At 41.9% G+C, this 27,803-nt stretch overlaps 2 protein-coding genes and 1 long non-coding RNA gene across 7 annotated transcripts in view; 2 read left to right on the forward strand and 1 right to left on the reverse strand.

The window, feature by feature from the left end:
• The window catches only part of grid2 (glutamate receptor, ionotropic, delta 2), a 260,037-nt gene extending 253,689 nt beyond the window's left edge, over positions 1-6,348 (forward strand). For 2 of the 5 annotated variants that reach the window (XM_049763924.2, XM_049763925.2), the window contains one exon: positions 3,521-6,348. In XM_049763924.2, coding sequence (XP_049619881.1) covers positions 3,521-3,976 — 456 coding nt within the window. In that variant the 3' untranslated portion in view covers positions 3,977-6,348. Of the gene's footprint in view, positions 1-610; positions 1,461-3,520 lie in introns of those variants that run through there. The other 3 variants (XR_007490638.2, XM_049763926.2, XM_049763927.2) reach the window with 3 other exon arrangements.
• Positions 6,349-9,220: 2,872 nt separating this feature from the next.
• On the forward strand, positions 9,221-12,551 carry atoh1a (atonal bHLH transcription factor 1a). Its single transcript, XM_049763954.2, has 2 exons — positions 9,221-10,167; positions 11,073-12,551. The coding sequence occupies exons 1-2, from the start codon at positions 9,996-9,998 to the stop codon at positions 11,777-11,779; spliced, it is 879 nt and encodes a 292-aa protein (XP_049619911.1). The 5' UTR covers positions 9,221-9,995; the 3' UTR covers positions 11,780-12,551.
• A 1,459-nt stretch (positions 12,552-14,010) lies between these two features.
• On the reverse strand, positions 14,011-27,290 carry LOC125994594 (uncharacterized). The gene is made up of 3 exons (XR_007490641.1): positions 27,256-27,290; positions 26,390-26,471; positions 14,011-18,099 (listed from the first exon to the last, which is right to left on the reverse strand). It is a non-coding gene; the product is annotated as an uncharacterized lncRNA (long non-coding RNA).
• Between the last annotated feature and the right edge of the window lie 513 nt (positions 27,291-27,803).

Raw genomic sequence — 27,803 nt, forward strand, 5'->3', positions numbered from 1 at the left:
ATGAATTTTTTAACAATCAATTATTATGCCCATCCCTAAAGACAAAAATCATTGATGACTGAACTGTTTTATTTGGTCAATTTCATCACACATTATTTAGAAATATCACAGTTTTGGGTGTATAGTTGCTATGTTTTTTACCTAAACAGTGTTTTCTCTTGATTTTTTTAGTATTATATCTATACACCCCGAGTCAAGCCCAAATTACTCCGGGAGAGAAATGACATGTTTATATAGGACCCATTTCATTCATGACCAGGCAGCAGTTGTTTTATATTTTTGGCCTTTTAAATGTTTAAAAGATTCTTATGAAGGAGTTCTGACACTGAAGTAAATAATTCAATTTAAAAAGTTCCATTTTTTTTGTCCATCAAATACCCTTGTCAGAGCTCCTCCATAATTTTAACATCAATATATTGATATTTCATACGATCCGTGTCGATTTAGCATGAGCAGAATGGGTCTCCCTGCTTCTTTGGTGCATTTGGCTTATCTGCGTAATCCAATTTTGAGCGGGGAATGGCTTGTCTGCTCATCCTAACTCTTTGGAATGATCTGTGTCAATGTGGCTCAAAGCTCTCATATTGCCTTTTTTGTTTTGTTTTCGTAGATAAGTACTCTGTGTTGAGGGATGTAGCGGGCGAGGGGAGAGAGACAGAGAGCAATAGAAAATGCCATTTAAACGTCTCCCCTTTCCAGGTATATAACGACTGTGCGAATGTCTCTCCGGGGACACGACACAGGTCGAGCTGCTTCGCTGCGTGCGCTGACTGACTGCCGTGTCTCTCTTCTCGCTCACCCCCTACCTGTCTGTTTTTCTCCTATTGACTTCTCTTTGCCACCTTATCATCCCGCCATCTGCCTGATCTCATCTGTCACTCAATCCCCTCTTTGTCTTCGCTCCGTCTGACCAATTTTACGTTTCATCTCCTCGCCCGACACGCACGCAAACAAACACATTGCTACGAAACCTGGATGCCTTTCCCCTCGCTCCACGCATGCAACCGCACACCAGAAGCAGGCAGACGGGCCGTCTGCCAGGCAAGCTGCCGAGCCCTGCCCTCACAACCCCAACGAGCACCCTGTGGTCCTGGGCTCTCAGAGCCAGAACCAGACCTCCAACACTTGCAACGCCACGGCCCCCGCTTCCACCCGTTACCAACCCCCGGCATGCTGTGACATTCCCTGTGCCCTGATCGTGCAGCACTCCTACGAACCCAACAACCCCTCCGAGCTCACCCCCAAAATGCGAATGACCACCTTCACCACCTCGCCCCCCACCCCAAGGTTATACATACAGTAGACCATTTAAGTAAGAGCATGCTTGCTGATGCTTAAAGACTCATCGTGAATGACTGAACGGCTTCCGTTCACGTCACTGTGTGCGCAATGCGGCCTTTTTGCCTTTTGATGAGGCTGACCCTCTCTGGAGAGTAAAAAAAAAAAAAAAAAAAAATCACCTTACATCTTTACTCATCGAGTTCAATGCGACACTTTTGCACATAATACTTGATTCACCAAAGTCATGCCTTTGCTTTCTAATCGATATCAGAACTGTGCTGTAGGTGCAGTCAGAATGCTCCACGACACCCTTTCACTCGCCTCCCCCCATTGTTATCCCCAAAGTCCCCTCTCTCACAGACGGCAGATCGTGATCGACTTTTTCTCTTCCATTCATTTTGTTATCGTAGCAAGTCTTCTTTATTTGAATTGTTCAGTGTGTGTATGATAGTGGCAGGAAAAGCATTAGTGCCCTCCCATCCTCTCCTTCCCCCAACTGACCCTTCTTTAGATGACAATGGGGGGGTGCCAATGTTGGTCCATGAGCTTCAAATGATAGCCCCTTCCAGAATCTCTTGACCCAAAGGACACGGTCAGTAAATTTGTCTTTTCCCTCAAGACTCCCCTTACTGTTTTTTTATTTTTTAACCTTGCAGTATTTCCACGGTGCCCCTATCAACCACCTAAACCAATGTCTTTTTTTTTCCGCCACCTCCCTCTGTGAGCCTTAACTCACAGAAATGAAAGTTTTCCCCCACAGCCCTTGTTCCCTCGAATGTCGTCACGAAAGCCTCACTTCATTCATTGCAAAGTGCGCCATCCCGCAACACAGCGGCATGAAACACCTCTCACTTCAGTGTCACCATCCTTAGCTCTTGTTAAGTTAAATTGATGTGAACTTGATTAGATACATGTTCATAAGTTTTATTTAATATAAGGAAGCTAATTATTGTCGCTACATACGACCTTTGACTGAAAGGGTAATGAGCTGCAGTGGACCTTCCAAAGTTGAAAACAATTCCATGGCGCTCTTTGACTCGCAGGTAGTTCTCATTAAAAAAAAAAAAAAAATTGAAAAATCTGCATAGGAAATAATGTGATTCATTCATTCCAGGGTAAAACTGACGGCATCATGAAAGTAATTAACTGCACAGTTGATGTTTATTTAGCTGATTCAAATAAAAATGTGAACTCAAATTACCTTTGAAGACCTGAAACACACAATCAAACGTGCTTATTTGGAGCCATTTTGGTCTTGCTGGATTTAACAACAGTGCATTGAACGATTTAAGATTTTTGTCGTCGACTATAAAGCAGTGAAATTTAAATCAACGAATCGTTGCCGTCATTGATTTTTTTTTTTTTTTTGTGTATAGTATAGCTCAAATTTTGTTTTCGCCATAAACCAGTTTTACGTTACTGGACATAATATCTTGGAGAGTTTGACTTTGGAGGTTCCATCGTACATCAGAGGAAGCCATTAATAAATCATATAAGAAAATAGTCAAACTGAATCTGGAATTCCTATGAAAATGAGATGTTGCTCTCAATGGGAATTCTGTAGTAGGGTGGCCTAGAGCAATGTTAATTATTTCGTTTCGTTGAACCATTGTATCGGTGTAAAGCTGTTGTGTAAGTGTGTGTCGTTGTTGTTTGCGTTGGAATCACAAAGCACAAACACAGCACAGCACAGCGGCGGCCGTGTGTTTTTGCAAAGTATTCCAGCTTCTGCACGCCTTTAGAGACTTTGTAGAAGTGTTTGTATGTTCCTTTCTCTCTCTCTCAGTATCCTGACCACGGCTATCCCTCCCTCCATCTTTCCCTTCCTCTTCTTCTTCACATCACGTCACCTTCATCACGACACGTAACAATCACCTCGATGGCAACTTGCGCCCATTGGCTCACATCTGCTCCTCTTTCCTGCCGCTATGATTGTTGTCCATTTCTACTTGTTAAATGGATGACGTCCGGTACTCATCTCGGTCTTGTCTTCTTTTCCGATTCCTCCCCTCCCAACTATTTTTATACTCTATCTTATCAAATCTTCCATTTTCAATCGCCTTTGTTTGTTTCCTATTTGTTGGAAATGTTCCTTGAATCTCTCCGATTCTTTACATTTTACATACTTCTCAACTTTCTTTGTTTCTATCCCTCGATTCTTTTTGGACCATCAACTGTCACGGCCTTCCGTTCTCCATCCTGCTCCCCCTCCCCTTCGCTCCCCCCTCTCCACATGCAGGACGATAAGGAGATCGACCTGGAGCACCTACACCGCCGGGTTAACAGCCTGTGCACAGAAGATGAAAGCCCCCACAAGCAATTCTCCACCTCTTCCGTCGATCTGACGCCCCTCGAAATGGACGCTCTGCCCGCCGCCCGCCAAGCCCTGGAGCAGATAAGCGATTTCCGAAACACGCACATCACCACCACCACCTTCATCCCCGAGCAGATCCAGACCCTCAGCCGCAGCCTGTCCACCAAAGCAGCCGCTGGGTTTTCCGCCGGCTTCGGCGGCGCCAGCAGCGTCCTCCAGGACCACCGGACTGGTGGGGTGGGGCCTTTTAGGCAGAGGGCCCCCAACGGTGGCTTCTTCCGCAGCCCCATTAAAACAATGTCCTCCATCCCCTACCAGCCCACAGGTCCAGGACCTAACTTTGGATATGGCAACGACCCAGACAGAGGTACATCCATCTAAGTGCAGCGTGATGGTTTGGTAGGAAGAGGCAAAGGGGGAAGGGGGGAGAGGGTTTATGAGCCGATGGGGTCATAAAGCAAACAATACTACGGTAAAGAGTCGAGCGCTTAGACATACCTGTACATAGTAACTTTTATGTTTTCAGTTTCTGCTTGGATGATTCCATTTTGTATGAGAGGGCGGGAGGAGGCGGGGTTCTGCTCGGACATTCGGTGTAGGTGCAAATGGGACAGGGTCCACAGAGAAATGATATTTTTGCTTTAATGGTGTTATTCTTGTGATTGTTCAAAGGGAGACTGTGTGTGTGTGTGTGAGATCTTTTATGTTCCCGAAACATGAGGACTGCCTATCTAAAAAAAAAAAAAAGCAACTCTTATATTGCTCTCCTGCACTCCAGCGAGACTTTGATGGTTGTCTAGCCCGAAAATAACAAACCTATACGATTCAAGTCTCAATCCCTAGCAGAGCACTCGGACACAGGTTTTAGTCCGTGCCCAAGTATCTCCCTCTTGCTTCTAAAATGCTCCATCATCTCTTAAGAGGATGTCTACAAGCGGATCAACGGGGGCTGGAGATCGGACAAGGGAATAAATGCAAATAGCTTGCCGGAGACGTTTTCACCTCCCTAAAATGGTGCATCTTAATGACGCTGTCGAAAAATTACATCCGTCATTATGGTGCATCGACCTGAAAACGAACATGTCCATTCTTTGATGCACATTGAAGACGCTTCGTGAAGCCCACTGCACTGCACCAGTGCCCACAGACCTGTAAGTGATTGTATGTGGAGCTAACCCCCCCCTCCCCACCCTTTTTTTTTTTTTTTTTTTTCTTTTTTTCTTCTCCACACATGGTGTACTGTATTATCTGCTTTTCAAGTCATGGTGAGACCTTTTAATCAGACTCTTCAGAAGGGTGAGGAAAGAAAACAAAAAAACTATCTATGGAAAAGGATTTCAATGCTTATTATATGTCTTTTTATGAGATTTGTTTTCAGGAAAAAAATATTTTAACACGTGGAATGTGTTTTTGGTCAGGAAATACAAAAAAAAAAAACATTGTTCTAAACTGTCTGTTTTGAACTACTTAAATGAGTGCTGTAGTCTGTTGTTTTGCTTCATGCGTCATTCAAATCTTACTTTTACATATTTCAAGTCCATTTCAAGTCCATTATTCCGTTTTTATCAGTTGTGATGGGTTTTGGTGAGGGGAAGCCACTGCAACAGCATTTTCAGAACAAGCCCTTTGTGCGCCAACTAAGTTGCTGTACGCACTTTGTGACTGCCAGTCAAGCCCCAAATGTCCTCTCGTAGCGGAAAACACCAATAAGCAGATGATTTCGGAATATCATCATCTCCTGTCACGTTAAGTGTACTCTTTCTATGACTTGTTTTTAAAGTGCCAATTAATTCCAACAAGACCATTAAGGTGCATTTTGGTGGTGACATACAAAGCATTTTGTGCGGCTTGGCTTGGTTCAGTCGTGTGCCAACCAGTTTTCATTGACACTTAATTGATAATGTTATAGTTATTTAGAGCATTTGTTTTTCAGTTTATCTTAAGAACTAAAAACGTTGTGCATAGAGAACTTGGTCCAAGCCACAGTGTTTAGAAGCAAGCCTTCTTAGGTGTTCTTTTCTTATATTGTTAGGCTGCAGTACGGCTGCTGAATGGTAAAATAGGACACAGACATTTATAAAAGTTTTATTTAGTATAAATGAAAGACATTATTAATGGGGAAAAAAATGTATATTTTACATGTTGATGCTATTTTTGTTAAACAAAATGGAAACTATCATGATGAGCTTTTGTGTTTGTTTTTCTCCTGTCCCCTTTCTCCTTTTCCCGCTCCCACCAGCGTTTCCCAAACTTTTTCCAACTCAAGACCCAAAGGGAATTTCTCTTACGCAAATGTATTGCCATCAATGTGAATATGAATTGACTGATTACTTATCAGCCGATTTCTGACAAAATCTTGACCTGCAACCTATTTTGGGTCCCAACGCTGAGTTTGGGAAACCCTGCCTTACATAATCAACATTAATCCTTTTGCTTACATCATTCTCAGTTGATTTTTTTTTTCTGGCTAAATAACAATTGGCAAGTTATTCATTAAAAAGAAGCATGCACAAACTTGCATCCGTTGACATTTTTGTTTTTGATTTCACATAAAACTACAGATTTTACTTGATAAATTTCCAAAATAACAATTATAACAAAAAAAAAAGAAAATATGATGTACAGTATTTAAGATAGGCCTATTTTGTTGTATGTGTTGCATATTATTCAAAAACTGAACAAACCGGGGCCTCTGTTACAGGTGGCAAAGCTTTCTGTGTATAATTTGTCTAATAAACAGGTTTTCTACAGTGGGATGGTGAATGTTATTCTTGTAAAGACAAACCGAATGAGGATCTTTCTGTACTGTATCACAATGCCGTGAATATGAACAACACTGGCGCTAGGTGAGGATTGGCCACTAGATGTCAGCAGAGGCAAGTATATGAAATTTGAAAGGACTCTTTTAGGCATGGAACTAAAAATACTGTATATACAGAGAATGTGCGTGTGTGTGTTTTTTGTCTTTTGCAATGGAAAGGCATGGTAGCAGCTTGGGGTATTCGACTTAGCAGTTGCTGGATCTTGAGGTAAGTAAACATTTACTAAGTTGACTTTCAAGGTTTGACACAGGTTTGCCTCATTGAAACCACATCTGAGAATGGAAATTAGATCAAGATCAACGTTTTATTAGATATGAGATTGCATTGTATTCTGAATGTTATTGGTTTTACTGAAAAGCCCAGATCGTACTTACAATTACTTATGCACTGGTTGTCTTTTAACCATTTTGTTTAGTGTTTTATAATACACATGAACTATTTTAAAGGGGAAGTCAGCCCCAAAATATTCTTTGTAATAATATATTCTGTGCAGCCCAACCAGGCAAAACATTATGTTCTGAATGCTGTTTTTCTTATGTGAATTAAACGTGCAAAATGCACCGGTTTTTATCCATCACAGGGGGAGGTCATTTTGATACATTCTGTAAACTGCAAATGACATCACAGTTGCCAGGTCTCAGGTCACAACCAATCCCGGCTGAACTTCACAAAAAAATGGTGAGTGTAAATAAATTCCAACCGTTCCAGTAAGCTTTTTCTGACATGTTATTGTGCCGAACTTAGCTTTTGGAATATGATACAAAAAAATAGGTTTATCGTTCATGTCACATTTTCCTATGTGTTTTGGATATTTTGTAAATGTTTCTCTCCAGTAAAACATACTTTTGTGATTTATCCGATTTCATAGCCCTTCAAATGGTGAGTTATTAAATTCTATTTTTTTTTTAAATTATATGGTTGACAACTTATTTGTACACTTGTATATCATACAACAAGTTTTTATTAAAACATCACCTGTGCAGTTTGTAAAAGTTTCATTTGGGCGACAGTTAGCTAACTGAACAGATAACTTTGAGATTTGGTTTCCATTGTTATAAATCAAATGTAGTAGTAGTAATTAGCGTTATTTTTAATAGGAGAAAAGTACCCACTGCTTAATTATACTTATTTCTTTGTATGAAAGAGACCAAATTTCTCCTATTTTAGTTCAGTCCCATGGGCTGTTCCCTGTAGGCCCAGTCACAGTGAACCACAGCCCAGGCTTGAGGTCCCTCTCGTGCGCCCCCTCACTTCAGCCGCGTGCCTGTCGCATCTCTGTCTCCCGGGAGACCAGCATGGAGAGCGGCAGCACGCAGACTCCTCTCCCCGGCACTGGAATGATGGAAGCCCCCCCCACCACCCCCTTACTCCCTTCTCTCATCCCCTCCTATAGAGGGGGCGCCACCCGTAGGCATGACCAATGGAACATAGAGTCTCCATTGTGTCCGCGACACTTTAATAATGGCCGCCTACAATATCCAACCTGTCGGTAGCCTCAGGAGCCCAGCCCGGCCCCATTGGCTGGGGGGGGCTTGTAGGTGGCGAGAGGGGTGAACGCTCGGCGCCAGACCGACGTCCCTTGTGATGGATGCATGAATAAAAAATATATGGATGGAAGCCTAGTTGCAGGATATTTCCATAATATGTTTGTAACAGCTATCTGCGGTGCACTCCCTACTTCTTGAGACACATTCATCAGCTACTGTAGTTTTTCTAAACTTTTATTTAACAGCATACATCTTACATTTAGGAAAACCACCACCACAAACAGAATAACAACAATTTATTTCATTTGGAGATTCTGTTCACAAACCCAAATGTTCTGGAATCAAAGACAGGTTTCCAGTTGACATGTATGGAAGCAGATTCAATCCGTTATACGTAGCCCCAAAATGAAGTCTTCTCCATTTATTTTTAAGGTTAACGTTGTAAAATGAGTGAAAGTGTTTTGAGATCATAGTTTGTGCTGTATTTATATATTGGGAATCAAACATGTTTAAGGGATCTTAATTACTTTATTGTTATTGGCACAGATGGATTCATTGTTTTAGAAAACAACTGAAGAGCTTTCACAGCTCACTGAATGTGTCGAGGCACAGTGGTTGGGAATGAGAGAGCTACTGTATTCAACATCCTTAATTGAGTGTGCTGCAATTAGACTAAATAGACCACAATTAGTGCACGGTATCATTGGCCACGCTGTAATTTAAAATGTGGGGCTTTGATCGCTCTTTTACACTTTTGACTTCTTCAGTGTGATGATCACATTGATTTGCATTATCGCAGGTTGACACACACACACACGCACATACACACACACACACGCGTGTGTCACTATGGAACCCAGCTCATGTTTCTGAAGCCTCCCGTGAAGACTCGTACACCCAACAGGGCGTTCCGAGGCTGGGATCAAAAGGGTTGCGAAGCGCGACAAAAGCCAAGTGAAATTGGAGATGATAGAAGGGAGCAACGAGAAGGAGAGCGACAGAGTGCGAAGCCGTGGAACCATTTGTGTCCCTGTCCCATCCCATCCCACGCATCTTTTTTAATGAAATATTTTACTCGCACATTATAGTCAAACTCCAGGACTTTGTAATGCCCATTCATAGTTCTTATCACTTTAAGGTTAATTTTATTCATTCATGTCAATGTTCATTATATTATACTTGTATAGATAACAGCACCCTCCATTGGTTCTGAGGGCACAGCCCCGTTATTTCACTTACCTATCTATCTAGTTAGTTAGTTAGTTAGTTAGTTAGTTAGTTAGTTAGTTAGTTAGTTAGTTAGTTAGTTAGTTAGTTAGTTAGTTAGTTAGTTAGTTAGTTAGTGCAGTTCATATCTCTTTTGTTCAGACTCCCGTATATTTTGGATGTAATTCCACTATCGACTGTTAGATGGCAGCACTCTTTCATTTGAACGTGTGTATTAAACTGATGAAGAAAAGTAAAAAGAAGAAATACACTATTTCAAATCACCTTTGTTTTTGCTGAAGATCATTGATCAATCCCCTTTATGCCTACAAAAAGCGACATCCAAACTTGGGCCGTATTATACTTGCATGAAAGACTTTAGGCTCATGAATATAAAAAAAATGCAAAACGGTTAAGTACGGTGGAAAATGAGCTTGCCTCCTTTGTCTGAACCTACTGTACCATTGTTAAACCAGGCCCGTGACACACATGGTGCACACTTCTCACCCAAAACCATGCACGTGTGTACTCTGCAGGGGGTTCTGCAGACTCCCCCTACTCCCTTTTGGGCAAAAGTACCACTTCTATAATGTTATATAAACAGCCCAACTTGGACGGGGGGGGCATGAAAGTGTCTTTTGAGGCATTATTTTCTCCCCCTCCACATGATTTGGGGCGTCTTCTCATTGGTCTACTACACGCGACCTGCGCGAGGAGGGGGGCTGCGAGACGCGTGCCGCCTTTTAAACGGACGCCGCGTCTCCAGACACCCAAGACACGCGACCTGCGCTCCTCCTCACGCAGCGCGGAAGCCAAACAGTTCCCGGTATCGTTTTTAGACCACCACCACCTGTAGGAGTGATTTGCGCGGCGTGGGGGAGAAACATGGATGTCTTAAGCGTGGCAGACTGGTGTCAAGGCGCCAAAGAAGCGAGCTATGAAAATGACCCACGCGACTGGCTCGGTCCTGCGCAGCCCTCCGGCACCTGCGACACACGCGACTCTTCGGCGGACTACCTGGGACATTCGCCCTGCTCCAGCACCGGCTCTTATCACGGTGAGACATTCTGCTGCTTGTATGCATATGCAAACTATTTTTATGAGAATTTATGCCAATCATCAAATTGTTGTAAACAATTTTTTTAATGTTAATGTGAACCGGAAAACTTATTGGGACGCTAGAACAAAGGTCAAGTTCCTGTGGTGCAATTCAGAAGATGGGGAATTTGACAGCTAGGGCAGGGTTAATGCAGTTTTTATAGTGCGTGCCAGAAAGTTGGAGAATTAGAAAGTTATTGCCGTGCATTCCTGGAAATTTTGAAATCTAGACTAAGTGAAAACATAAACTTGTCGGAAATTCTTTTTTGTACAGTGCCTCTAGAAAACATGGTAGTTAGAAAGTTTTGGCAAGTTCATTTAACTTATGATGGAGCTGTAAGTTTAATTTGCTAGATAGCTAAGAAAAGTCAGATATTGTTTGTTTGTTTGTTTGTTTGTTTGTTTGTTTGTTTGTTTGTTTGTTTGTTTGTTTGTTTGTTTGTTTGTTTGTTTGTTTAACCAGTCATACTTTATTCAAAGAACAGACAAATTAGAAAGCTATTGACTAAAGTACGATGCGTTCCATAAAACTAGAAAATTAGAAAGCTTAAAAAATTTGTGTGGTGCTTTGCTTTGCGGTTAAGTGGGTAATTAGAACATTAATTGAAATTTAAGTTTAATATCCCAGAACTATGGGCTAACGGTAAAGTTCAATTAAAGTGTGTATAATCTTAGGAAAAATGCCTGTAATTCTATGAAGTTACTTGGACAAAATGTAAAAACAAATTACTATACTTTTTATTGATTTAGTCAGCCAGGTTATTTGGTTTTCCCTGCTTGTTTGCGGACCGTAAATGGCTCAGAGGTAAATGATGTGACGTCACAGGGATCCGCTAAACCTGAAATATTTTCCTGCTGTTCCAGAAAGTGGCTCACCGTCCTCGGCGGGTCCCCCCAGCCCTCCCAGCTACCGAAAATCTGCCAAGGGCTCGCTCAAAGTCCGGGACTTGTGTCGCTTGAAGGGCTTGGTGGTCGCTGGACCTGAGCAGGACGCATCTGCCCGGCAGAGGGCCCCGTCCAGCAAGCCAGCCAACGGCGTGCAGCGGCAGAGACGCGTCGCTGCCAACGCACGGGAGCGGCGGCGCATGCACGGCCTGAACCACGCTTTCGACGCTCTCCGCAATGTCATCCCGGCTCTGGATAACGACAAGAAGCTGTCCAAGTATGAGACGCTGCAAATGGCACAGATTTACATCAACGCTCTAGCGGAGCTCCTGCAAGACCCGGCGTCATCTTCGTCCGCCTCCAGTCCGCCAAAGAGCGACCTGGCGCCGTCGCCTTCCGCAGGATTTGACGGCGGGGCTCCGCAGTCGCTGTCACAGCCGAAGGGCAACTCCTCTGAGGGCCAGCTGGCAGCGCACATCGATGCCATGTCACTGCGCACCGCCTTCGACGACGTTTCCTTCCCCGCCTTGCAGGTGGAGGAAGTAGCGGGCTCCCCTTCGGTGGGGGGCCCGGGTGGACGCGTGGACTCGCCCCGCAGCGACGGCGAATTTTCTCCGCACTCTCACTTCAGTGACTCGGATGAGATGGCTTTGGAGGAAGACGAGCTTCACACCGTCTCTTTCTAACATATTCTCACAAAAATATCTATATATCAATACCACTTAAGTCCGACAGTATCAACCAAATTGTTCTCAAACAGTTTTTAAACTATTATTTCTTTGTGACATATTAATTTGGTTCATGCCAATTTGAAGTTGCCGGGTGTCACCGCCATTCTGTCCCCACTTCACTTCAACCAAAAATAAGCAGTCCAGTCTCTCACTAAATAGAGTTTTTACTATCATGTTTGTATATTGTATTTTACTATTTTGTTTGCAACTTCAAAAGTTCACCATGTGCACTTTAAAATAGTAATTATGTGTAGCCTAAATGAGCCAGGGGCTTGACAAATTATTTTTATTCCACACCACAATAAATGAGTCATAATTTTGCTTGCTTGTAGCATAGTGCTGCCAATTCTAGAGCCTATTTAATGTAGCCATCATTGCTGCCTTCTTTTTTTTTTTTTTGTACTTTGCTCTTTTTTATGTGTGTCTTTTGCTTTCACTGGATGAGATTAATTGACATGTGTATTTATTGTTTTGTTTTGATTATAGTTTTTTTTAATACATAGTTAACTTTTCTGGAAAAGTTATACTTTTGCCATTCGTTGTTTGTTCATTTGATTTTCGAAATAAAAAGCAAACAAAAAAATGTTCTTGTTTTCAACGCTTTGTAGAAATGATGCTGGCCACATACAAACCGATTTAATGATTCCTTTTAAAGGTAGAATAAATAAGGTTAAAGTCCATTTGTTACCAGATGAAATATACAAAAGACTTCATTCAAACTCAATAAAAATTACTAGGTAGTGCTCTTTGGCTTTATATCTTGTGCATAGATATTTTTTGAATGCTGCTTTTGTTTTCTGCAGTGCTGCAAACTTAAGTAAAGTACAATAAAAATAAAAGACATTCCTACGATGCAAGGCCCCAAACTCAAAACCTGAAACTTAATGTCTTTGTTATATTTTGACTTCATTTGCAAGATGCTAAAACATTAAATACATTAAAAAATCAAAAATCCTTAAATTACAATATGTCAAATTGGAGTCTATAAGTATTTGAGTTGAACAAAGTTTGAGATGCCAAATGTCGTCTTTGTTTCATTAGTCTTTTTTGAGATAAAAACGACATTTTATCGGTATTGCTCCTCTTTCAATGGCAATAAAACCTTTTTGAGTGTAGGATATAACAGAGTATATAATCCGTGCAAAAGCAACGTAACAGCTCTAAATTTATATACAATACAGTTGCAACATGATTTTCAATGGCAATGGAATCAATGTGTTATATCGATTTTATCTCTGTTTTATTTAACAGGGATGTTGTTTACTGTTTTTTTAAACATCAATTGAATTTACGTGCGCTGTGCAAGTCAGATGTTTTGCGACAACAATAGTTGTTCTATAAGAGGCCACGTGGATAATACATCGGTCCCAAAGGGCATCTTTATACTCATCCCAATGAGTTTTAACGGCATATTCAACATTGGATCTCCTCTCTGGTCATATATAGTAAATAAAAGTTGCACGCGCTCGCTTGCCATATGCCATGTATATGCGCGGGCGTGTGCCCACCTGGTGCGTTTACTTGCAACAACTGGGTCGGAAAATGCAACGCTTTGACGTTGTACTGTGTTTTGTTTTCCTTCTTTTGTTTTCTTTCAGGTTGAAGTGTTGCGGTGCAGGTCTCCCCCGCGTGTTAAATGAGTCTCGCAGAGGAGCGTGCATTCCCATCGGGCGGCTTTTGTCCGTGCATGCGCCAAGGTGTTGGATGGCCCCCGGAGTGGGAGCTTGCACGCTGTCAGCTGGTGAGCGCCCGCGTCCCCGAGGACACACGCACGCACACGCGTGCACGCACACGTCGGTTGTCTCGCTCTTTCAGCACAAACAAACATGTGGTCGCATGCACCCTCACCCTCCCCTCCTTCCTCCAGCCATCCCGCTTTCTTTTCACTCCATCTTTACAACTCATCGCAAAGTTTTTGCCGGGAGTGTGTCACACACAAGCACACGCACGCGCACGCGCACATGCACTCACATACATACAAAACAAAAATAGTCAGAAATTATTCATGAAGATAGACACGACAACCAATCACCTCGCAGCGCCTCTGTCATGGCCTCCTCTTCAATTATTAACTGATGATATGCCGGGAGTGTATTAGGATGATCACATCTACCGCTTGTATTGGACTCAGATCATATTTCTCAAAACAGCGGCATGGATGTGCACTGTGAGAAAGAATAGTCTTGATAGTATATTAAATTATACTGTGTTATTATCAAGTACACAAAGATATGTCAGTCAGTCATGGTACAGGGACGTCAGTATTAATCTTCATTTTATTTTACAATTAAATCACCACTCTGCATTAAATATAATAGATATATTAGGAAGACAAAACTCAAAGATCCATGCTTTTTATTAGACAGTAGTGGAATATGCAGATGATATTGCAGATAAAAAGATGGAGGAAAGCTTGTAAATACTGTGCAATACCAGTTCGGACTTACATATTTTTTACACGACAATGACAATATGCACGAAATGAATTATCATCCCTGACCAACAAAAAAATTGTGGTTGCGTGAATTTGTAACAAAAAAGTGGTGATGGATTATTAGTTAGTGGTATTATGATGTTTCTTATTCAAATTTTGCATGTATTTTGAAGGAATGAGTTGTGTCACTGTATTGTGTAAAAAGTACCCACCCCCGTGGAATAGTCTAAACTATTGCACAACATTTTTGTCTTCCTCCCATCGCTTTAAACTAAAATTCTAGACCATGCTAAACTTGTCTCTAAAAGCTAATTTAGGATCAACGTCAAAACGGTGAATGGACAGTTTATGAACAACAGGTGGAACACTGGTCAGGTGGAGGTTACACACGCATGCATTATTCACATTATGAAACGTAACAACCACGCAAAACTGGTAACCTGAGAAGGTAATGCTGTAAACGACAAAACACATTGTTTCAAGTTACTGTAGCTTTAAAACATTTTTCAAACATGCAAAGAAATCTATCTTCACTATTGACTAACAAGGCTTTTTTCGATGCTTCCAATTAATGAGGGACTGAAGAAAGAAAGAAAGAAAGAAAGAAAGAAAGAAAGAAAGAAAGAACGAAAGAAAGAAAGAAAGAAAGAAAGAAAGAAAGAAAGAAAGAAAGAAAGAAAGAAAGAAAGAAAGAAAGAAAGAAAGAAAGAAAGAAAGAGGCGGCCTCACAGGAGTGGAGCGAGCCGTGTGCTTGTCCAAGAAAGCCACATCCAGGTCTCTCTCTGGGGACCTGAGACAAAAGGCAGAACTGGGCCACAGTCTCCATCTGCTGTCCAATAGGGCAGCGGGTGAGAGAGGGAGGCCGACATGCGGGGGGAATAATGACAGCGAGGGGAAAAACGATGGCACTTTTGTAGTAGGGCTGCAACCCCAAATCCTCATGAAAAGTCATCAAGTGATCATTTCATGCATGACATTAGAGTGGAACCTCAAAATGTGTCATGCAAATTTGAAAGCCAAAAAAATAGGCATCTGAAATTGAGGGGGAAAAAATAGACACACAAAACATAGCACAGACTGCAAAAGTTTAATAGCTATGTTTTGCTCATTCTTTGGGGGTTTCTACGAAATGCCACCATAGATGGGTACAATACATGACAAGGAAGGAAAGCGTGATGATAACCATAGAACAGAAAACTAAACTTGTACAAAAGTGAGCGTGTCCTTGGCTAAAGCAACAATTAGTAAACCATACTAATGAAAGATAAATTAAATGTGCTGTTTTAATCTTTAAGTGGAAAAAAACTCCCCTCCCGGTCACATGCAGTGTTGTTTATTGTTTCCATACCTTTTCTTATTTTCCTTGTCTTATTGTGATTTTTTTTTCCTTTTGTGCCATAGTGTACCAGCAGCGGAAAGGAAGGAAAAATGTGATAATAGCTCCGACATTTAAAATGATCCTATTGTCGGCAACCCAACCTATCTTCACCTATCAACAAGGGGTGAGTAATTTTACTTAATTTTGTTTTTATTTAGCGTTACTTGATTTACGCTTCTATGACAGTAAAGAATATTAATTTATTCACTGTCACAAAATACCTATGTTTTTATGATGATTTCAGCTTGATTCCATAACGGTCAATTGTGAAAATGTGATGTCATGTGAAAATGATTTATTCCATCTAAAAATACCCGAAAAAAAGGACAATTGTTGTCAGTGTGATTTGAGTCGATGTCATTTTAACCAACTGTATAGACCGCCAGTGGGCCCCCATGACTTCAAAAGAGCCTCACCTCTCATTAGCAACAGTAACCCAGTATTACTGTATGTTGTGTGGCGTCACCCATGGTGATCACACACAGTGCAGCTGTGAGGCACTGAGCACCTGTCGGATGGCAACAAGTGGCAAGTCAGTGAGGCTGTTAATTGTTAATGATGCACTCGAGTCGTGCAATGTGAGGCTGCTGTGGTGTAAATGGCCCCTCAGTTATCCAACTACTTTTATGCAAGATGGAGTCACAACATGAAAACTGATGGTGCATTTACAATTCTGGAATGGATTGTTCCACTGTCCCCATCAATTGGTGAATATTACATTGTAGTATTTAACCATAGACTAAAACAATACGGTGGAGCACTGGTTAGCACGTCCGCCTCACAATTCAGAAGGTGCCGGTTCGATTCTACCTCCGGCCATCCCTGTGTGGAGTTTGCATGTTCTCCCCGTGCCTGAGTGGGTTTTGAGTGGGCACTCCGGTTTCCTCCTACATCCCAAAAACATGCATGGTGAGCTGATTGGGATGTGAGTGCGGATGGTTGATCGTCTCTGTGTGCCCTGCGATTGGCTGGCAACTGGTTCAGAGTGGCCCCTGCTGACTGCCCAATGACTGCTGGGATAGGCTCCAGCACGCCTGCGACCCCCAAGAGGTTAAGATACAGATAATGGATGTATGGATGGATAAATGAATAGGTCACCCAATTCAACCAACCAGACATACCTACAGAAACCGATGCAATCCAATCCAATTAAGAAAGTGCTTACAGAGATCTTCCAGAGCCAAAGTAATGTCAAAGTTTGAGCAAAACGAAAAGAAAGTCCTGTATAGTAGTGAGAGTGCCCTCGGGCTAAAAGCTTTCCATCTTCTAAAGAGAAGGTGTTAAACTATTTTGACATTGTACATCCTGCGGTCTCTCTACTATAACAAGGCACCCGTGGAATGAAGAGGATCATTTTATCTCTTGGTTCCTTTCCATGAAAGCCGTTTGTGGGCGAAGCAGGGTCGCCCAGCTTTTTTTGTTCCGGCAAGGCTTTAGCTCTTTGTGCGGGCCACCTTCAAAGCAAACGTACATGGACTCGAACATGAGGCTTCTTGGATAACCAGCCCATTCAAACACAGTACAATGGGACCGGCAATTATCCACAATACTAGGTGCTCCTCTGGAATACGTTACATGGCTTTCTGTGTATATGTGTGTGCTTGTGTGTGTGCATTTGTGTGTTGGATTGTTTTGAGGATGTGGTGTATCATGAGTGTGCAGAAATTCTTGCATGCATAATGTTCTTTTTCAATTAATTTTGCATCTATTGAAGATGGGGGATGTCTTTATTCAAGTGGGTGATACGACAGGTGATTAAAAGTGTGGTGGCTATTTGGCTACTTAAATAAACAAAACCAAAGATTAATCGAGGCAAATCATCTTCTTAAGGCACCCTGTTTTTTTTTTTTTTTTTATTCATTTATAACATGATGGGACCTGTAATTGTTTTAGGCATGGCATCAACTAGAGCTGGAGCATTCAATAATTCAAATGAAAGATGGCACAGCATAGTGTCAATTTGCAGGTGGTGCATTTGGAGTAGACAACCTCAAAAATTATTTTGAGGCATGGCATATATTTGAGGTGTGGCCGTCATTAAATAAAATATTAAATGGGAGAAGTTATTAAATGGAGAAGGGTGCTACATTTTTTTTTTATCCAAGGATATAACTGGGGTGTACTGCTTATTTGCCCATTGGAGGTACGGCATTCATTTATTGAAATATAAGAGAGGATGTGACAACCCTAATCTCGAAAATCTCCACCTAATTTTACACTCCAACACACAGCAATTGCAGGGTGTGTGTGTGTGTGTGTGTGTGTGTGTGTGTGCGTGTGTGCGTGTGTGTGTGTGTGTGTGTACTGTACCTTCCAATAGGAAGCACTTAAATTGTAAGGCGATTTACTCCCTTTGACACAGTATGTCTTCCAGTAGGGTCAAATTTCCTGGGCGTGCGTTCGGCCCTCCTCCTCTTCTTCCTTCTTCCTCACCCGGTGGAAAAGATTTCACCATTCTGCCCACTTGAAAAGAAAAGCCAGAATCATTCGGAAGTGAGTTGGCTGCAGGCGCTTTTTGGTCTTTTTTACACCTCGGAACATGAGAGCGATGTAAGAGTGCAGGGAGGTTGCCGCTTGTACATGTGCCTGTACACACACACACACACACACACACACACATTCATAAATCATCTGAGCGGTCATTTTCACCACTCTGTTGATCAAATTTATTGTGAAACATTCAATTAATTTGACACTTAGCTCTCCGGGGAATTCAGTCGTATTTAGTTTGACCACCGGTGATTAATTGCATCCAAGAACTCTATTTGAAGTGCTGTATTGATTTCTGAAGAGAAGAAATGGGTAGGCAAATAATTGGGGCAGGACATTTTTCTAAGGTGCGGCGTTTGTTTATTCTGGCAAATGATAAGGGCATTTTCGAGACGACTCGACATCTTTTCCAGGTGCCAATTATCCAAGTGGACATGACAGGCTATTAATTGGAGCCTGTCATCTGTTTGAAATGCTGTTTATTTATCCAGTTGAAAAAATAAGCAGGTCTTTATTGTGTCTCATGTCTATTTAGGGAAAGGTGTTCTTATTATTCAAAGACACAGAAGAAGATAAAATAACAGACTTGGAGTATGGCATATGTTTTTGCTGTGCTGCTCAATTATTTAAATTGAAGATTTGACAAGGAATTTGAGCTCTGTGTTGATTATCCAAAAGGAAGACTGGACAGCTAATTAATTGGGGCATGGTGTCTAATAAGGACATCGGTGCTTATAATTCAAGCTTATGACGCAACAGACAATTCATATGGCCCCACCATCTGATTTGTAGCATTATTTATTGAAGTCTATTAAAAATATGATCTATTCATCATAATATTCACTTTTATTTGATGTCACGTTTGCATTTTTTAACCTGCTGCATTTGGCCCAATGTAAGCAGACCCTGTTATTGTAGATAACCGTTAACCGGGTGCAAGATGAGAGAGCCCGGAGATGGATGAGCTGAGTAAAAAGTCTTCGTTGGTAAAAAAAAAAATTGTCAACGAGTGTCCTCTCTCTTTCTGCTGGTATTGTACCCCCCCTCCTCATGTATCTGCTTTCAGGTGAGGGGATACAGTACATTGAAGCCTTTTTGCTTGGATTTGGTTCCCTTTCAGAGGGGCTCAATTCGCACTGCCCTCCTCCCTCCTTGTCCACTTCCCAGGAGAGACCCACTCTCGCTCTCAGCCCGGCCATGGGTGGAGCGCCTCAGAGTGGGCCAAGTAGGGAACACACAAGGATATCACTTTCACACACACCAGCCGTAAGAATTGATCAGCCTGGCTCAACATGACTTCTAAGCCATCCCCCATTTCCATAAATCCGTGTTTACTGTGAAAATATATTTTAGGGGTCCCTAACAAGACCTGGTAAAAGTCACTCAGTAGGTTGTGGGGTGAGGGATGGGGGCTCCCGTGGAGATCAGTGACGCCTCACTGACCACATCAATCAATCATTCTCTCTCTGACTACCTCTGCACTGCTCTCTTTTGTCTCTCTCGGTATGTTTCTGTCTCCAAATCTCCGTCTCGCCTCTCCGACTTTAATATCTGTCCCCTTTTTTTCCCAGACGGGACATGGGAAGCAGATCCTTTCTTTGACAAAAAAAAGTTTAGCATTTTTTTTTTTTAACTACCCTGCATTGGAACTGTCTCCACATGCCATCCAAAAAGCAAATGGGGTTAACTCTAAGAAAATTCGGAACAATAATAGAGACAAATGAATAAGTGTCCACTCCCTGCGTAGTCGAGACGTCGTGTTCAGGCATTGCCCTCATGGGAACCGATGACACCAAATTCAGGACACGCACGTTTACCATTCAGAGTTAATTGTGGCAACAATACGTGCAATCCTAGATGTCTTTTAACTGACACTCGCTTAAAGTGGATGATATGATATCTCATGGACATTTAGTTACACATATTTTACTTCTCCAAAAATACAAGTTGTTTGCCTTTCTGTACAATAAACTAACCCATGTCTTTCTAATGGAACAGCAAAGGGATGCTCTAAAAATGGGTATGGATGCACAGTTTGCAATGGCTCAGAATCAGCTCTTAGCACAAAATAAAATTAAATAAATAAATAAATAAATAAATAAAGTCAGAATCAGCTGTTAGCACAAAATAAATATGAATATAAAAATGAATAAAGTTTTAGCAATTACACAATTTTGCAACAAAAAGTATTAGTAGCACATTTTACACTTGCATAACAGTTTAGCATGTTAATGTCTCCACTTGCAATTAAAACTGTCAGATAAATGATTCCAATCCTATCACCTCCCATTTGCGCATTTTGCCTCCTTTGCACTTTTCATTTTCCCCTCCTGCCCTCCACCATCTCAGCATCCACCACCTCCTCCTCTTCTTCATCTTCCTCTTCTCCCTCGCCCCATCAGGAGCAACCTAATAGGAAATCAAAGTTTGTGCGGAAAGAATGGAGGTGCGCTTAGCATTACCATCCCCTGGGTGCGCTGTGCTGAAAGAGGAGTGTAGAAAAGGCTCTATGCCGGCACTGTGCAGGCCAAGCTTAATGCAACAGATTGTCTTTCGTTTTCCTTGTGCGCTTTATTCAATCTTTTCTCTCGGAATCACACCTGAAACTTTCCCTCCCCCCCCCCCAACCCCCAAACTCTTTTTCCTACACGGAAGCCGATTTGAATGTGCGTGCATGTGTGTGCGTGTCCTCGAGCCTGAAGCGCATGTTCTATGTGTAGCAATTGACTCCGTGCCCTCTGTAATCTCAGGTATGGAGGTCTTGTCAAGCATGTCAAGGAGCTTTTTGACACAGGCTGCCCCAGTGCATTGATACATATCGACAGAATTGTTCTCCAAGTATCCTCAAACCAGAGAGCGCCAGTGGTTTACATCGCTTGGTACACTGCTACTAGAAAAAGTACCATACATGGTTGTGCAAATAGAAAAGTATCAATGTTGAGAGCCCATGTGGAGCCCGGTAGATTTTGATTTGTCTTCAGACAAGAGCATAATTTCATTTTAAAAGACGGATATCATATAATACACATGAGGCTATTTTACAGGATCTCTGTATGAAAGATTCTGTTTCATGAAGTCTGCTCACCTTTGTAGGGTGCACTTAAAAGTATGCGTGTGTAGGGGAGGGGCGGGGGAGTGCGCAGGGGGCAAACTTGTGGATTGAAATGGTGCCCCCCCCACCTTTCCCCTCCTCCCTGCCCTCCCAAGATCAGCACCTCCCCACCCCGTGCTCGCCACTCCATCCCCTTGATTCTGAGAGGCCGTTTTTCTTCACTGCCACAAAAGCGGTGGGCTCGGATTGCGGCGGCGTATTCACCCACCCACTTTGTTTTCAAATGGTTTTGTTTAGTTGTGACACTGCGGACACCCAACACCTCCTAGGAATCGTCTGCGGGGGAGTCCACGGGGCGGGTGGCTGCTGTGTGTTAAGGGGGGGGGGACCTCTTTCGGAATCTTCAACCACCTCCGCTCTCATCCCTCCGGACTCTTCACCCTCTTTTGTTGCGTTGCTCGTTTTGCCCTCCAACAATGTTCCCGCGTGCTTCCAGTCGTTTCCGTCTCTGACTGTTTAAGTAGATTAACCCAGCAGGACCTCAAGAGCCAGCCACGGTCAATACGTGCTCAGGTTAAGAAGTGATTCCAAACTTAGGCCTCACTTACATGGCTTTTGCTTTCAATGATGAAAACTCGGGTTAAACATTTAAGTCACGACGGACTTGTCTGTCTAATCTAAGACTTTATGATTTACAGCCTTGGGGGATTTGCAACCCAGCCCAGAATTTCAAGCTAGTGGCCTTAGATTTTTCTTTATGTGGTGCTCGGAGGAAAACGTTCAGACATTCCTGGTTTCATCTTTAACATCATTTTCCACAATCATTTTTTTAACCCTACTTTTGTTATCCAGTAAACATTGGTGATTGTCTCTGCTCTATTGAGTGGCATTCTTTTTACCTTTGTCATTTCTTAAAAGATTTGCAAGTGCCCTTTTTCTAAGGGAAATGGTCAAATGACACAAATGCTCAAAAGCCAGCATGAGTCACAATGCGAGGTATTTGTGTAGCTAAACTAGCAAGGTTGTGAGTCATTCATTCTCTTATCCTCAGTGTGTATGCAATATGAGACTGTTCATCGTCATGTGCCCATACAATACAAAACAATACAATCCAAGCATTCATTTGAGCATGTGTTTATTGGAAATCAATCATGGGTTTTGTCAGTGATACGGATTATGGGAAAGTAATGCCCTCTGCATGCATTTGTGTATGTGCGTGTTCAAACTGTCTGTCACTCATAGCCAGAGTTAATTATTTTGTCGCCCCGCTGGGTGTGAGCGTGTGTCAGCAACTCTGACCCATTGGCCTGGGGTTGGGTCTCACACACACACACGCACACACAAGGATTGCCCATTGGCCACCTGACAAATCACTTAAATTAGGTGATGTCATCAATCTCTCTCCAAAATCAAACTATCAGTAATAATAATGAGGCTGTTTTTGATGGACTGCATTTACCCTTTGGGTTCAGATTTTGCCCACGCACACACCAAGCTGGTCTCTCATTGGTCGAAAGTGACATTATTGTAATATTCGAGGTTATGTCTCAAAATTACAAAACTAACCATGAAAAGCACATTTTTTGTTTACCTGGTTGTTATGCCTTATTTCTTTCCTCCATAGTATTAAATTCCACAATCTCCTATTTGCTATCGTTGCCCATAGTCTCCTCTTTGACAACATTAGTTTCTTCCTTCTGTTCTCCTCCATTGTTGTGTCTTCTGACTGATGCAGCGTAAATTTTGCAGTTCCCCGCAGTACTGTTTTAAGATGGTATATGGAGGAAAATGAAATGAGGAGAAAAATAATCAAATGTCATCTATATCGGTTGTGTTGATGTTTTAACACTAAGGTACAAGCTGCATCCACTGATGTCAATAATGAAACTGAACTAAATATTACATGTGGCAAAATGCGTTTTGCAATGCTTACCTCTCATCACTATGCGCCCCCTGGTCCCCAAAGCTTCCCACTACAAACCTGACTAATCTCATGGCAGTCCCTCTAATTGACACCTTATTGCTCCCCAAGCACGTTTATTGAGCCGAGGCGAACTGGCGCAGATGCAATTGTGCAAGCTACTAACGCAATAGCGTTCTCTTTTTTTTTTCATTTTCGGGTTATGGCGTTTTCATTTTCATGGCAGGTCCACTCTGACTTAATTTAGCTTTAAATGGATGCTTGGAGCAGATAGAGGCAGACACCTTATTGTACATTTCTTTATATGGATTCCTATGGGAGACTGGTGTAGACTTTCATTTGAGGGGTTATTGTTTATTAATATGGCCATTGGTCACTGGAGCTTTGTGTGTTTCCAACTTGGTGTTTGACAGAAGCCAAGTAAACAAAGTCCTGCCTAAATGAGTTGGGTGTGTATTAACAAGCCCACCAAAAACTTTTGGAACAAACAAGGATTGGCAGAATTCCCACCAACTAACATCTTGTCTTCCAAGAAAAGTGGACATTGTGATCATCTTACTTCTCTCCCTTCATCCCCTCCTTCTCTTTCAAGAGGGTCCTCTCTGATTTCCTACTGACAAATTTTCTTATCGGTCGCAGGCTGATTGGGGCAAATGAAAACATGACCTGATCGGGACTGATTTTTTTTTTTTTTTTAAAGGGAAGAGGTCAGTGTGCACTTCTACACACACGCGCGCGCACACACTTATCTTCAGCTACACTGATCAGCCATGATAGCACAGGAGGTGGATAAGGGAGAGCAGTGGAGTGGCAAACAAGCGCCATTAGACTTATTCTATTCATGAGAGGCAGACGGACAGAAGGGGAGCAGTGGTGGCACTTCAGTGGACAACAAGACCCATTAGGCCATTTGCAATTGCACACTGACTGGCTTGTTGATTGACAGCCGGGAAGCAAGTTATCTATTACTAAGGACCAGAGAGACTTGTCAAAAGAAGCAACCAGCCATCCATCCAACACCATTGCAAGTCGAACACCTCAAAGGTGGTACAGTTTGGAGTTCAACCCAACGTCATTATCATGAAGATTGTAATTTACCGTCACATAGGAAAGTATTAAATAAACCCTTATGTTATATTCCATACGCACACAAATCCTCATATTTGTGAATGTTGAATTATGTATTACATTAAAAAAGTTTTTGTTGAATTTACTCAATTTTATTTTATCCATGGTTGCACGAAATACATTTGGATCTAGATATATTTTTAAGTAGTCTATGATTCCACTTTAATTTTTGCAACCACTTGACAAAATAAAGTTGAGTAACTTCAGAAAAATCTTTTCACTGTACATATCTAGTGTATTCAGACCTTGTTTGACAATGAGCTGACGATTAATCCTTAATTGTGGTTTTACACCACTTGTTTTTACTAAAAATGTCAACGAGAATTTATCTATGATTATTCTCATGATGTTTTACTCTTTTACTGTTTCCAGATTGCCCCTAACCCATCAAAGACCAATAGGTGCATGTTGACGTGGGAAAATGTGCAAATATGATGGGAACAGAAAAAGTTCTCAAGATTGTTTCAATTTCCCTTGTTAATGCTGTCCCATAAAAATACACATGTACACAACTTTGGACTTGTTTTCAAAATTCCCTCATGACCCTTCAAAGACCTGTGCAAATGTGGTGAGAGAACAAATAGTTCTTGGGACTGTTTCAAGCTCCCTCTTGAAAACTGCCCTTGCTGTCCCATTAAAAAATACTCATATTTATGACATGTACAGTTTCACAGTTTCAAGATTCCCACCATTTCAGTTGATTTGACACAAATTTGACCCCTGACGGGAACTTACAACTTAAGATAAATGGCTGCTCAAAAACATTTTCTGTACCGTTGCCGAAGCCTGTCCCACTTTACTTTGGGTGACCCTTGAATGGCCAAGTGAGACTAGTTTTGGGGATATGCGAGAAGACCCAGAAAATACCCAAGAAAGCGTAGTAGAACACAATTGCATTGTGCTGCCCCAAACATGAGTAGTTAGAAATACCAAATGAGTTTGGCCGATGCTAACAGACTAATTAGCATGTAACTGAAAGCAAAATGGCCGAGTAGCTTGCCAACAAAATGTTCCCTTTCACTTATGTGTCAATCAGGCATCTCCAAACAGTGAGATAGTTTTAAGGAAAACTGGGAACAGGAGGGGATTCAGCAAGTGGGAATTTATCAAAATCCCAGTATGAGGCAGAAGGATGAGAAGTGAGTGAGTAAAATGGAGGTAAAGGTAAAAAAAAAAAAAATGGGGATGGGTTTCGGGGTTTGCGCTCGAAATAAACGGTCCCCCCTTCATTGGCCCCACGCTTGGCTGCTTTTGGACAGGGCTGAGGGGGTCACAGCAGACAGTGGGGGCCTTTGTGGGTATTTCTCAGAGGCTGGTGGCAAAGCAGCAGCAGAGAGGAGAGAATAGACACGGCACCGAGGTGAAGACATGAAAGAATGGAAGGATCATACAAGCGGCGGGACATGGCGAGGGGGTAAGAAGATGGTGGAAGAAGTCCAAAAAAAAAGGGGGGGGGGGGCTCGTAGATCACTTTACTGAGCCGTGAATGCACCTTGAGGAGCGAGTGGAAGAAAGAAAGAAGGGAGGGAGTGAGAGGGTGAGCGACGACGACAAAGAGCGAGAAGGTCAAGGAGAGCCATTCGATATGGAGGGAGGGGGGCACATAGTGGGGAGGGGGGAACTTAGCTTTGGTTACACTGCAGGAGAAGTCCAGTGTCATGTCCATCAAGGTGCTCTTTCACACACACACGCACACACACACACTTCATTCACAGCAATATTTGTATGTACAGTTGACCTTAGCATCTACAAGAGATATATGAAGCAGCAAAACAGTTAACTATGAGTAACTGATGCACCCCAACTTAAAATCTTTATAATTAGTACCTAAATTAACAGCATAAATCCTACATAAATATACCAGAAACTATGATCCTAAAATACATTTAATTAACAGCATAAATCCTACATAAATATACCAGAAACTATGATCCCAAAATACATTTAATTTTAAATTCATTTGACATTACCCTTAAAAATAAATGCCTTACAATTTAAGTCAATAATAGACAAGTAAAAAAAATTACAATATATGTCTTATGTCACCGATTAATTTTGCGCTTTTTTTATTTTTATTCATCTCAAGGGGTGGCCATTTTGCCACTTGCTGTTGACTGAAAATTACATCGCAGTTGCTCAGGTAACAACCAATCATGGCTCACCTTTTTTTCCCTGAATCTGGTCATGTGGCATTTCCAAGATAAGCTGAAATTTACTTGAGGTTTTCCACTATTCGCTCAGCGTCTGTGTACAAAATATGCAAAATATGTATTGCTGCAACTTAAGTGGGCAGAAAAAAATCAAATCTCACCATATTGCGCAAGACCTCAGTTCTGCGAGTGTCTCCTTTTTCATGGCTTTTTTTATGACACCCATTACAGAATCAACAAGAGGCGTTGAAGGAAAAAGTAAAGAGCCCATTCAAACCTGGAACACTCTAAGTGTCGCACTTTGTCGCTTAATTGCTTTGGTACACACACACACGCGCGCACACACAGTCAGCATCAGCAGCTCCCCGAGGTGCTCCCCACCGAGCCGGGTCATGTCAGACATCAGCTCCCGTCGCGTCAGCTCTTTTTCTCCCACAATTTAACACAGGCCAGGGCTGTCACTGTGCTAACCTCCACAAGGGCTCAGACACCGGCCCCCCCTTAAAGCACTCTCTCACGTTTGGTTATGCCACATAGTAGACGATAAACACGGGAGACAGACTCCCCGGGTGGCGTCCATTCCTCTGCTGACATTGTAGCGGACTCCCCAGTGAGCGGACACACACAAAATCCACTGTGTGCCAGCAAAGAGGATAGTTTAATGAGTTTTTCCATTGTGTTCCTGTCACCTCTATTCTTCCCAGGAATTCACAATTGAGCCACCTTACGCATGTTTGGTTTGTTTAACACTGCGCTACACGCCAATTGACAATATAAGCAAAAATAAGTAAAAGCACGTGGCAAGTATTTCAGTACTTGCGTCTCCGCACTGGTTGTAACTCAACGTACAGTCAAGACAAACAAGCGTTCATACTCACATTTTCACTTCTTAGGACAGCTTAGAAGAGTGATTCTCAAAAGTGTGTGTGACTCATGGTGTCTGGGCAGTGCTTATAAAGTGGCTGAAATCAGTTCAGTCCAGTATAGTAGATTTAAGTACAGTTCAGCTCTTTTTCTTCTTAGAAATATTAAACATGTGCAATACATGTTGATTGAATCAATAAGTATTTTTTTGTAGACTTCTTCTAATCTTGGTAGACCAACTGTATTGTGTGTGTGAGTATATTCAAATTCTGTATGTTGAAGTAGATGCCTTACAATATTTTTAAATATGATATTCTTTGATGATTTCTGGTGGTTACAGCAGTAAAAACAACAAAAATAACTCAATTAATTTTACTGGAATTATAGTACAAAATCGATTGGGTACAAAAGCCATTCATATAAATCAACAAAATAGCTCTTCCTGCTTATGTCGTTTGTCTCTGGCTACTTGGCAGAATTTGTGGGGTGCTATCAGTTTTGCCCCGAAAAATAATTTATAAACCAAAAGTGACACCCATTTCTACTTTGTGGAGTTTAGATT

The sequence above is a fragment of the Syngnathus scovelli genome, chromosome 3, assembly GCF_024217435.2.
Source record: "Syngnathus scovelli strain Florida chromosome 3, RoL_Ssco_1.2, whole genome shotgun sequence".
NCBI classification, from domain to species: domain Eukaryota; kingdom Metazoa; phylum Chordata; class Actinopteri; order Syngnathiformes; family Syngnathidae; genus Syngnathus; species Syngnathus scovelli.

Bases quoted from the DNA above. Each gene is read 5' to 3' on its own strand.
- atoh1a (XM_049763954.2), top strand. From the start codon at position 9,996: ATGGATGTCTTAAGCGTGGCAGACTGGTGTCAAGGCGCCAAAGAAGCG. The intron at 10,168-11,072 runs GTGAGACATTCT...CTGCTGTTCCAG, and splicing joins CAGCACCGGCTCTTATCACG to AAAGTGGCTCACCGTCCTCG.